Source organism: Balaenoptera acutorostrata, chromosome 1 (assembly GCF_949987535.1).
Source record: "Balaenoptera acutorostrata chromosome 1, mBalAcu1.1, whole genome shotgun sequence".
Taxonomy (NCBI): domain Eukaryota; kingdom Metazoa; phylum Chordata; class Mammalia; order Artiodactyla; family Balaenopteridae; genus Balaenoptera; species Balaenoptera acutorostrata.
In genome coordinates, this window is record NC_080064.1 from 82,160,006 (window position 1) to 82,172,213 (window position 12,208).

Here is a 12,208-nt window from a genome sequence, read left to right on the forward strand (position 1 = left end):
GTTGAATATGATAAATTGTATTTTTGCAAATTAGAACCAACTAATTTTAATAACATAATTCTTACTCATATTCTAATATAATTTCTGGAGTAGGAACCTCCATGGGAATACGTTGTACATGTTAATGTAATTTCATGTTGCAGCAGCAGAGATACTGAGAACAAGTGTCAGGAATGCTAACAATGACCTCAGGCTAAGATTTATTTAATTGCTGGAAGCTAGAAGAGTAAGAACTGTTGTTCTTAATTAACACCTTTATCATATTTCAAAAATTAACCTTTACAGGCCAACACTGCATATCTTGAAGTTTTATGAAATATATTCAAAGAAAAGTTTCACTAGAAAGTAATACACAGTAAACAAAATTTTAACTTAATGCATACCTCATGCCTATCTTGCTGGTTATGCTAATCTTGAACTTAAGTGATAAACTGGGATCAACTAAGAGGAAAAGAATGTCAGTGACTTAGACCACACCACAAAAGCGGTTTCTAAAATAACAGCACACTCACATATATACACTTACCAGGTTCCTAATTCTAATCAATGTGGAATGGGAAGGGGAGTTTTAAAAGTAATACACAATAATCCCATGCACCACTAGAGCACTATGAAATTCCAATATTAAATTTAGGTTATATTGAAACCAATACCACCAAATAAAACATTACAGCTCAATAAAATGAGGAAGAAATCTGCACTCACCACTAGAATGTTTTGCTTCTTCCATTTAATTTCCTAAATGCATCAACAAACCCCCATAACTAAAAAAACAAAATATAAAATACTCCATGATAATGAGAGGCCCACGCACCGCGATGAAGAGTGGCCCCCACTTGCCGCAACTAGAGAAAGCCCTCGCACAGAAACGAAGACCCAACACAGCCATTAATAAATAAATAAATAAATAAACCCAAAAAAAGTTTTTAAAAAATATTAAAAAAAAATATATATATATATATATAAAATACTTACTTTTTCATTTTTTTTGAGTTATACTTGACTTGGTAAGCTGCCTGGATTAATTTGTCTGGACCACCATCAAACTGATGTGGAATGACCTTCTGAAAGTGCTAAAATACAATAGGAAAAAAACATAAGAATGACTTAGTACCATTTATTATCAATTAATTAATAGTAAAATCTAGAGACATTCAAGAAATCATGGCCTGGCTTACCTGTAACATCCCTTCCATGTCGAGTTGCATCAGTTCTGCCTGATTCATTTGAAGAAGCGCTAATCCTACCCGAAACACTATTTCTAAACCCTGAGGAATCAAATTATAAAGTCAAATTTGTCTTATTCTTCCAAAACAAAAACTAATCATTCAAAAGAATACTAAGGTAAACATTTAGGGATCTAAACAGAGGTGGGCACACATTTTCTGTAAAGAGTTGGAGAACAAATGTTTTAGGCTTTATGAGCCCTCCCTATGGTTGCTGTCACAAATAATCAACCCTGCCATTGCAGCTCAAAAGCAGACACAGACATCACATCAACAAATGGTCACGGCTATGTTCCAAGAAACTTTATTTACAGAAATAAGTGGAAGGATAGATTTGGCATGCAAACCAGAAGAGATCAGTACATGAATCATAGCTTGCTGGCTCCAGACTAACCTAATTTAGCTACATTATACAAACTGATCTTCCCAAGATGTAATTAATAACAATTAATAATATTCTTAGGTGCTCTCTATCACTGATCACCTATCCTTACCTTCCTACCTTCTCACTCAAAATATACAAGACAAAGGATCACTACTACATATCAGTGACAATTAAAAGGACTGCCTGCAAGGTGTTCATGGGATAGAAGAAACTTAATTATACTCATTACTTCTTCCTCTTTGGGTAACAGATGCATCGCAACAATATTAACTGTAAGGTAAATTTTACCCCTCACTAATTCTCACTAAATCAAAAAGGAGGTGAAACAGAGGTCTGATTAAGAGTGTGGGTTCCAGATTTTGAATGCCTACATCTGAATCCTGGTTACTATACCACTTATGTGTCCATAGACGAGCTACTTAATCTTTCTCTAAATATCGGCTTCCTCATCTCTCATCTACCATATATCAAATGGGGAGATGAATAGTACTGATAGGGTTGTTATAGGATTAAATGAGATTATCCAGGTAAGCAGTTTAGCATGGAACACATGCATCTCCTTTATCGTTCGCCTCATTGCCCGGCTCTCACCTCAGACATAAAGATATCAAATATCCTTGTTGCAACTGGTAGTGGAAAAGTCGTAAGGAAGATAGTCAGAAACCAAGATGATGCATACATTGAGGTATGAAAACTCTGAGACTGAAAATGCACAAAGAGTTCTGGAAGATGCTCCTGAAGAGATGAAAAGAATTTCTTAGTTAAAACATGGTAAAACTGAGTATTTTAAGCCAGACCATTGTATACATACTAAAGTAGCCGATCGCAAACACAAACATAAAATTTAGGCATCATATGGAAGAGTTAAGAGGCAGAAATTGACACATTCTGGATAGTGGTTATTGTCTGGAAAAGAAAGAAGGGAAAAAGGATGTGGAGTTGGACCTTAAAAACTTGGAACTTTTTGATGATTTATTAATAAAAAGAAAAATTACAATAAATAAGGAAAAAATTTATATTTCTTTAATCTTATTTGTGGGTACATGGGTATCTGATATTTTCTATACTTTTCTATAAACTATAATATTTCCAAAAAAAATTTTTAAGGGGAAGAAATGTTATCTTGAAACACTTTCAGGTGCTAGCTACCATTGGTGGTCTATCCTAAGCTTCCTACCTTCTCACCCAAAATACAGATACTTCAACACTCTAGTAATTCAGAACATAAATGACACATTAACTGAAAATAAACCAAGGGAGTTTAAGGGTGATAAAAATAAGCTTACTAGTTCAAAAAAAAAAATTAAGAATCACCAAGACCTACTTTGTCTTTTACTTTAAAATGTAAAAACATTTTGTATATCCCCTTCGTCTCATCACACACAGAAAAGATAGAGGATTTTAAAATTGCTGTGGGTAAGGCTGCCAGGGAAACGTAGACTTGTGAAAATGGCTCTTATGCCAGCTGAATGATTAACCTATATTCTTAAACTCTGCTTACCTAATTGAAATTTAAGTAAATGAAGAATATTTCTACCATTACATTACAGGACAAAATAGTAAATTTATTTATATATATATAAATATAAAAATTAAATCCAGAAAGATGAAATATTTCAAAGGTATTTTTTACTTGGTTCTGATTCCTCTCTTCCTCCTCTTCACCCTCACACAGTCACTAAAACTCTGACTCTTAAACTAGCAACACAAAAGGATAGAAACAATATTTTTTTAAAAGATTACAGGCTAGCAAAAAAAGTGATGAAAAGGGAAAGGCAGGGGAGAGGACTGAAAGAGATAAAAGAGACAGTCTCAAAGGAAATGAATTGATGTCAGTGTCCAAATGTCATGGGCTTCTGTAAGAGAGCATAGTCTACGTAAAATAATAGGATACAATATGGCATAATAAAGAAATTCATGCATCTAGGTTATGATATACTATATTTGGCACAAATGCTTAAGGTCTGAATATAAAAACTGTAGTCAAGTTCCAGACTGTGATCTACCTGCAGACAGTGCCTAGCTGGGAAGTAGGTCTAAACTGTGGATTAACCGAACAACAAATGATGATGTGATTAAAACACTGGGCTTTTTTCAATAGCTTTAATGCTTTTAACATTAAATTTGCTTAGTTGTCACTCAAACCAAGATGACAAAAAATATAAAGGCAATATGTTTTTGGTTAACACCACACTTTTACCTGTATCATGCATTCAAACTGGTACATACAAAGGCCTAATTCTGCCATACTTGGTTTAAAAAGTTCACGAAGTCTATAATCTTGCATTAATTTAACAAATACACAGAAAGCTTCTTCTTCTGGCATCTGCATTAGGAGGAAAAAAGCAACATAGGTTAAAGTTCTGTGATACGCAAATAAGCTAAATACATTTAAACTAAGTAACCATCCAACTATAAACAATGTTGTTATTTTGGTTTTTATTGTCATTAACTTTTTCTTTTACTGGAGCATAATTGCTTTACAATGTTGTGTTAGTTTCTGCTGTACAATGAAGTGAGTCAGCTATATGTATACCTATATCCCCTCCCTCTTGGACCTTCCTCCCACCCATCCCCCCCATCCCCCCCATCCCCCCACCCATCTAGGTTGTCACAGAGCACCGATCCTAGCTGCCTGTGCACTATAGCATGTATCCACTAGCTATTTTACACATGGTAGTGTATATATGTCAATCCTGAGTGCCATGTGGTACAATATTAAGAGCAATGGACTAGAAATCAGAAGCTTCTAATTTCCCATTCTATCACCGACAATGAGAAGTTAGACAAATCTTACAGCCTCTGAGACTAGCTGCCTCACTTGCCTAACTCATGAATTCAACCAACAAATATTCATTTAAAGCCAGATACTTCTCTCTCTCTCTCTGAGTATATACCGGTGAACAAAATAAACAGTATCTACCCTCAAGGAGGTTGAACCTTCTAGTTGGGGGAAATTGATAATACATGGAATAAATCAATTAAATATATATGTCAGATGGTGAGAAGTGCTATGGAAATAAAACAAAGTATAGCAACAGGGAATCCCGGGGAGCTACACTGCTATTTATATATAGATAGGTCAGGGAAAGTCTCTTGATAAGGTAACATGTGAGCAAAATACTGAAGTAAGGGAACAACTGAGGAAAGAACAGTTCTGGGAGAATAATACAAAGGTCTTGAAATGGAATCACGATTGGCATGCTCAAGGAACAACGAATAGGGGACTACTAAATTAGTAGTAATGTTACAAATGAAAGTATGGTTATGGAGGAGAAATACAGGGAATCAAATTACATAGGATTTTAGAAGCCACTGTAAGGATTTGGACTTTCACCTTAAGTGAGACAGGAAACCTTTCAAGGGTTCCAAGCAGAAACAATATGGCGTAAGTGTTAAAAGAACTTATAAAATAAGTTTTTAAAAAACCTGTAATTAGAGTTTTAAAGGTTCCAATTTCACATTTTATGTGTAACTCACTAGATAATCATATCAACTAAGATAATGAACGTAAAAGCTCTGTAATAAGAATATGTAGGGACATAACACTTATACAAATTATTTTGTGGTCTTTTTTTTTTGGCCTGCCACACGGCATGCAGGGATCTTAGTTCCCCAACGAGGGATGGAACCCATGCCCCCTGCAGTGGAAGCGTGGAGTCCTAACCACTGGACCGCCAGGGAATTCCCATGTGGCCTTTCTTAAAATAAAATTTTCTCATGTTCATTCACTCACATTATACCAGTGTGTTTCAAAAGACGAAACCTCAAAGGGTCTCTAGGCACTCTTCTTACTGAAGACTACTTTTATTAACAATACATTTTTCCTGGCCTTGACACAGCCATGGACAGGAGCCAAGAGTTATTCTTGGCAAAACCCATACTTCCTTCCTCCCAACATACATAGCCACAATTTTGCCTTGGAGACCATCCTTATTAATCCTGTCAAGCTTTATAGCCCCACTGATTTTTATATCAGTTACTACAAGAAACCCTACATCTCAGAACTCTCATCCCATGTGCTTGGTTCTATTGCTCCCATAATTTAACCCCATTTCCAATATTCCCGAAACCTTCTCCACAGTACTTTCTAAAACTGATAATACGCCATCAACAAAATATCCTACCTATACCCTCAATCTGTTTACCAAATGTTCTTTCACTGTCTTTCTCTAAGTGAAACCTGATTCCCCCGAAGAATACTTCAACACCGAAACCTGGCTCTCTCCTGAGGTGGCTGTTTTCTCTCCCAGAGCACTGGAAGAGGCCTGGGGTAGAGAGGTTCATGTCCCTCCTTGGACCTCAACGCCTCATTGCCATTGCATTAACTACCCCTTCCCTCTGAAACATATATCAGCAGATATTACCCTTTACTCCTCTTTTTTGCAGCATCTACAAACCTCTGGATCAACCCCCAGCCCCAAACTCCACTCATTTTCATGAGGATTAATTCCCTGGCCTAGCAGATCTTTGACTCCTTTCCTCCAATGATCCTGGCAGGTAGTTACTAGTGCAGGCTCTAGGGCCACACCACCTGAGGTTCAAATCCCAGAGTGATACTTTTTTTTTTTTTTTTTAATTATTTTTTATTTATTTATTTATGGCTGTGTTGGGTCTTCGTTTCTGTGCGAGGGCTTTCTCTAGTTGTGGCAAGCGGGGGCCACTCTTCATCGCGGTGCGCGGGCCTCTCACTATCGCGGCCTCTCTTGTTGCGGAGCACAGGCTCCAGACGCGCAGGCTCAGTAACTGTGGCTCACGGGCCCAGTTGCTCCGCGGCACGTGGGATCTTCCCGGACCAGGGCTCGAACCCGTGTGCCCTGCATTAGCAGGCAGATTCTCAACCACTGCGCCACCAGGGAAGCCCCAGAGTGATACTTTTAAAGTATGAATCAGATCACATCACTCCACTGCTCAAAACACTCTAGTGCCGCCCCATATCCTCAGTAAAAGTCAAAATGCTTACAAGGTCCTACATGATGTGGCCCTTACTACTTCTCCAAACTCATCTCCCACAACTACCTTCCCCTTTCCACTTCTCCCTCCACCCCTCAACTCCAGTCACAGTGAGAATGAGTCAATTCATCTCCCTTTTTTGCCTTCTAAGAACTTCTTCTCCTCTGAATATATCAAATAAGTCATTCCCTCTCTCCTCCGCAATAGCACTGATATAGAAATTGGGAGAAGGTTTTAAAAATGGTGATATTAAAAAAAAATAAGTTGAAATGATTGAATAAAAGACCAAAAGGAGGTAGAAAAAATACTATCACTGGGTCCCTCTCAACAAGATTGAAACAATAGTCACAAAATGAAAAAGTGTGACACCAAGTAAAATATAAATATGAAGAACAATCACCCAGTTGTTTTACAGTCATTCCTTTTATTATAAAGAAATTTGCACACTTGAGTCTTACAGCAATGTGTTGCTACATACCTTCTCTACGAAACTGAGTTAATAAGAATCACTGAGTTCTGAACTCAGTGCAGAACTGAGTTGCAAAAACAAGACTCAAATGAAGTTATCTCCAAGGTTTCTTTTCAGATCATATTTTAGTCTGAGACTAAATATAGAGTATGATAGACTTTTTTTAAAAATTTCAATAAGGCTGAAGAGGTAACACAACATGCTATTTCCCTTCAAAGCTATGACTGACCGTCCCTGTCCTTGACTTCTGAAAATACCCCACCCAAAATAAGTCACTGCCAATGGAAATACATGTTATATCCCTAGGCCAGTAAAAGTGACTGAGTACCTCTATTTTAGAGCCTATAGTAAAACAGGCATAACAAGCCCTCAGCTCTGTGACAAATAAAATTACTGTATAAATTTCCAAAGACGTTGTACATCATAAGTAAGATTTTCTTTTCTTTTCTTTCTTTCTTTTTTTTTTTTTTTTTTGTGGCTGCGCCGCACGGCATGTGCGATCTTAGTTCCCCGACCAGGGATAGAACCCGCCAGGGAAGTTCCATAAATAAGATTTTCATACCAACACTTTAATCAGTCCTCCTTGGCTGGGAAAAGTTTATTCCTCATTGAATACTGACATTTAAGTTAAGATTTAAAAGTAGATACAGGCTTTAGTAGAATATTACGGTCCAAATGTAGGTAAGGTCAAATTTGATTTAGCGGCAGGATATCTATTGTATGTTATTTTCAACACTTTTAATATTTTAAAATGCAAACTAAATGTTACTATTTAGACTATGTTTAGGGGGAAATACCCAATATCCACTTACTAAAACAAGGATGATTTTTAAGTTCTCCAACTTTAATAAAGAACTTAATTGGACATTTAATACTTATACTAACTTACCTGCATAAGCAACAATCCAACTATAAAAGCACTTCCTTGACAGTAACCAACCTCACGATCCACTAAAGAATATGCCTAAAAAGTAAAAAATGTTGTTCAAAATACTTTAACATGATATATCATACCTTCCTTCTCTAAAAGCCTAAAGACAGTAAGAAGGTGGATTAAAGACCATTTATTTTTTAGAGAAGCTCTTGCTTGCTTTGTTGTAGATGTTATCCTATCCTGTAAGTATTTTAAAACCAAATGATTTATTACATAAAATTTTATTTTGATGATTTCCCAATTAGCAACTGACAGCTCCGAAGGACAAGAAAATAAAGGAATTTGTACTCAGGAAAGTGACAAAGCTTAAAAATCATTAAAAATATATATCTGACAAAAATCAAAACTAGAGTAGGATGAAGGTAAAGCACTGATAAAATTGAAATGATTTAACAAGAAATCAATATTTCACGGAGGTAGCTAGAAGGAAAAGGAATTATGCAAAGGGAAAAGGCAACACTGGAAAAAAAATTACAATGGCGCACACTTTTAAGGGCTAAGAGCTCTTAGCAATGCTGGCCACAGCAAGCAAAAAATTTGCTCCCAGACTGTGAAACTCATAGAAGGTGAATTATTCATTTTCATGGACGATCTTCTCTATGGTATGTATAGTGATTTATAGGTTATTTGATTTCACTCAACTAATACCAAGCAATGTGAGGAATTTTCTAAGAGTTCTCCAAACTAGACAATAATCTAGCGTCAGAATTAAAGCCAAAATTATGCTAAAGTCAAATTTATTGCCAAAGCAACTGATTATTGGGGTGAGAGTTCATACTTCATTATGAGAAATGTTTAATTTCAACCTCCTGAGAATTCATTTCATCTCAAAAAATGAATAAATAGAACTTACCTTCATTACATTAAACAAAACCTCCTGTCCAAGACTATCTTTTTCCTTAAAAAAATTGTGTTCAGGATAAGTTCTAGCAATGTCCCTTCGGATCAATTTTTCACAAGGTGAGGTCATTTTCAGGAGTTCTGAATACTGATCCTTAATTGGCATACTTTGTGCACTGCACAAAAGTTGCCAAACTATTGCTCTAAAATGATGGGGTATCCCTTTACGAACAAGTTCCTACAAATAAAAATAAAAATAAAAATGTTTAAGTGACTTATTTAGGCTTCCTACCTTGAAAGCCAAAGAAGACTTATTGGAGGTTGGAGTAGAGTAGATGACTTTCTCAAATTTATAATTCACAAAGCTACTTTTATAATAAGACTAGGGAACTTTTTAACCAAGGCTAAGATTTGGCTAAGATACGGGTATATTCTGTTCTGATCAGAGGGACAACAATGCCATGGATAAATTCCTGTCATTTCACTCAGAATATGGCCTCTAAAGGTATTAAGGACCTGATAATCTGCAGAGCTGTGAATGATGGCACTGTACCCATCATCTTTCAAAGGGCTGTTTTATGTTTTAAAACAAAAAAAGTAAAATACTGGTAACTGAAGAATGTAGGATGCCACAACTTCCATTTCTGACTCTATAAAATAAGAGAATTTAATATCTAAAATAATTTTCAGCTATATATTTCTACAATTAGGAGACCTCTATAACAATTGATAGCTACAAACCAAAACTTCTATGGGCACAAATACATAAAGCAGACCTCTTCATCATAGCACTTGGGAAGTACTAGAATCTGATTTTTTTTAATCCTCTATTAATTGATGCCTCATGCCCTTTGGGATAAGAGGAAGGACTTAAGCAAAGAATATGAATACCTTAACTTGCTTTTCCTTCTTTCTGTGCACATCTTCCCATTCATTAACAATTCTTCCCCAAAGAATCCAAGAATCTTCTTCAAGGTGACTGAGGTTGCTGGAGGCTGATGAACTTGATACAAGGGAGGAGCCACTGTTTCTTCTTGATCCATTTACAGATCTTAAAGATTTACTATCTGTTTCTAACAATCTAAAACATAATTAAAAATTGCTCAACATCTCACTGTGACACTAGATGACATGATGATACTTAACAGTTTCACTACTGCAATTTAGCCATGGTTTTAAAATACATATAATTTCAATAATATTTGGTCGGCATCTATAAAATTAACTGCTGTATTTTTTCTACTAAGCATAGCAATTTCAAAATTTGAAATAGTAAATTATGTTAAATATTTTACTATTAGTCCCCTCATAATTTCCCTTCAACACCACTAAAAATTCAAATTAAAAGAAATCTTCTCGTGAGAAAAGTGATTGGGAGGGCTTCAGGAAAAAAAAAAATGTACTTGGAAGAGGTATAACCAATTCTATGGAAGAACTAACCCTATCATGTTTACAATGTGTCTAGGGCTAAAAAAGTAAGGCAGACACACAAATTAATCAAATCCCTAGTCTTTTTTCATTTCGCTTTTACTGATACATAACTAACCTGCCCAAAAAAAAGTGTTTTGTTTGGCCCATGCAATATTTGAGTAAAAAACTGAATAATTAACTAAAACTAAAATTAGAAGATTTCATTTATCTGTTTATATACACATATATTTATATTTATTTACAATTCTGGATTCTCTTGAAAAATAAAAAGATAGGGCAAAACTAGGCCCACATTCCTAAACAGAAACAACAGGATGTAGCAGAATAGGAGCTTCTCCCTTTAAATGAGAAAGGACTTTAATCCACTAACTCTCCATAATCCCTACTATCTCCCAAAAACTCAGGCCAACTAACAGCTGTCATTTATCATTGGACTTGCGCTTTTAAACTGAAATGTCTTTACTCTTAAGGCCCTGTTTAAGGCCTCTTCCTTATCTGTAGAATGATGGGTTAAGATAATTTCAGAGATCCATTCCATGACTCATTACAACATCAAATCCATTATTTCTTTCACATGTACAGAGGCTATTAAAAAAAAAGGCTGGAAAAATGTGGCTCTATCATTATAAAGATGTAAATTATATGTCATTCAATAGATTATTAAAACATCTATTTGGGTATTTAACATGGCTATTTACTTCCAGCAACTCCTTCAGAAAATCATCTGCTTAGACAAGAAATGTTCCCAATACTAATTTATGATATATAAAAACTAATTAAGAAAAGAAACATATGAGTCAAATTATAACTAGCAGATTATAAAAACACCCTTTGTGAGCCAGATTTATATCTTGCTCATCTTTATATCCCTTTATATCATCTTTGTATTTAGCTCAATACAAAGTACACTGAACACTGACTTAATTGAAATAAAATCAAAATCCCCATATTAAAAAATATGTTCAAATACCGGATAATCATATTCAATAACACAGTAATATAAACTGTACTCATTCTATCCTTATTCATGGGATAATTTAATACATTTTTTATGGCAACAATAAATTAAATAAAATGTCCCCAATATTTCTAGGAACAGAAAAACAAAACAGCCAAATTCAGGGTCAACTCTTTGCTATAAATATTCTTTATCAGAAAAAAATTATTAGGACTTCCCTGGTGGCGCAGTGGTTAGGAATCCGCCTGCCAATGCAGGGGACATGAGTTCAAGCCCTGGTCCGGGAAGATCCCGCATGCCGCGGAGAAATTAAGCCCGTGCTCCACAACTACTGAGCCTACGCTCTAAAGCCCACGAGCCACAACTACTGAAGCCCGCGCGCCTAGAGCCCATGCTCTGCAACAAGAGAAGCCACCACAGTGAGAAGCCCGCGCACCACAAGGAAGAGTAGCCCCCGCTCACCGCAACTAGAGAAAGCCCGCGTGCAGCAACGAAGACCCAATGCAGTCAAAAATAAATAAATAAAGTAAATAAATTTATATAAAAAAAGAAAAAACTAATTAATGATAATGTTTTGCTTTAAATACTATTTTTCCCATGTTATTTTAGTAAGTCCATAATATATCTTATGAAAAAATTAGTGTATGTATATAAGTAATTTTATGTATGACTCTAAACCTTAAGAATTATAAATGGAATACAGAAACAAACTTTACAGAAATAACCTGAACCTAAGTTCTTCATTTCACTTAGTCACTGAATGCTTGCTATATGCCAAATAATTAAATTGCACCACTACCATTAACAAAAAGGCACGCAGTTAAAAAGAAAATAATAGTATTTCCTAAGCTAAACATAAATTTGAGATATAATGAAAGTATAGATGAAAAAGTACCCAAATAGAAGTTTTGGTTTTTTTTTTTTTAAGAGTCAGAAGGGTCTCAGAGATCCCCACGTTGTAACTTTTAGTATAAGCAGGAAAGCCAAGTGAATTCATGGGTGGATTAGAGAA

At 35.5% G+C, this 12,208-nt stretch overlaps 1 protein-coding gene across 8 annotated transcripts in view; it reads right to left on the minus strand.

Moving 5' to 3' along the window:
• Positions 1–12,208, minus strand: part of EVI5 (ecotropic viral integration site 5) — a 231,103-nt gene that overhangs the window by 135,737 nt on the left and 83,158 nt on the right. For 7 of the 8 annotated variants that reach the window (XM_057554966.1, XM_007169594.3, XM_057554961.1 and 4 more), the window contains exons 3-9: positions 9,699–9,888; positions 8,821–9,045; positions 7,923–7,997; positions 3,812–3,937; positions 2,203–2,346; positions 1,179–1,268; positions 976–1,073 (exon numbers count right to left, since the gene is read on the minus strand). In XM_057554966.1, the coding sequence (XP_057410949.1) occupies positions 976–1,073; positions 1,179–1,268; positions 2,203–2,346; positions 3,812–3,937; positions 7,923–7,997; positions 8,821–9,045; positions 9,699–9,888 (948 nt within the window). The remainder of the gene's footprint in view (positions 1–975; positions 1,074–1,178; positions 1,269–2,202; positions 2,347–3,811; positions 3,938–7,922; positions 7,998–8,820; positions 9,046–9,698; positions 9,889–12,208) is intronic. The other variant, XM_007169596.2, reaches the window with a different exon arrangement.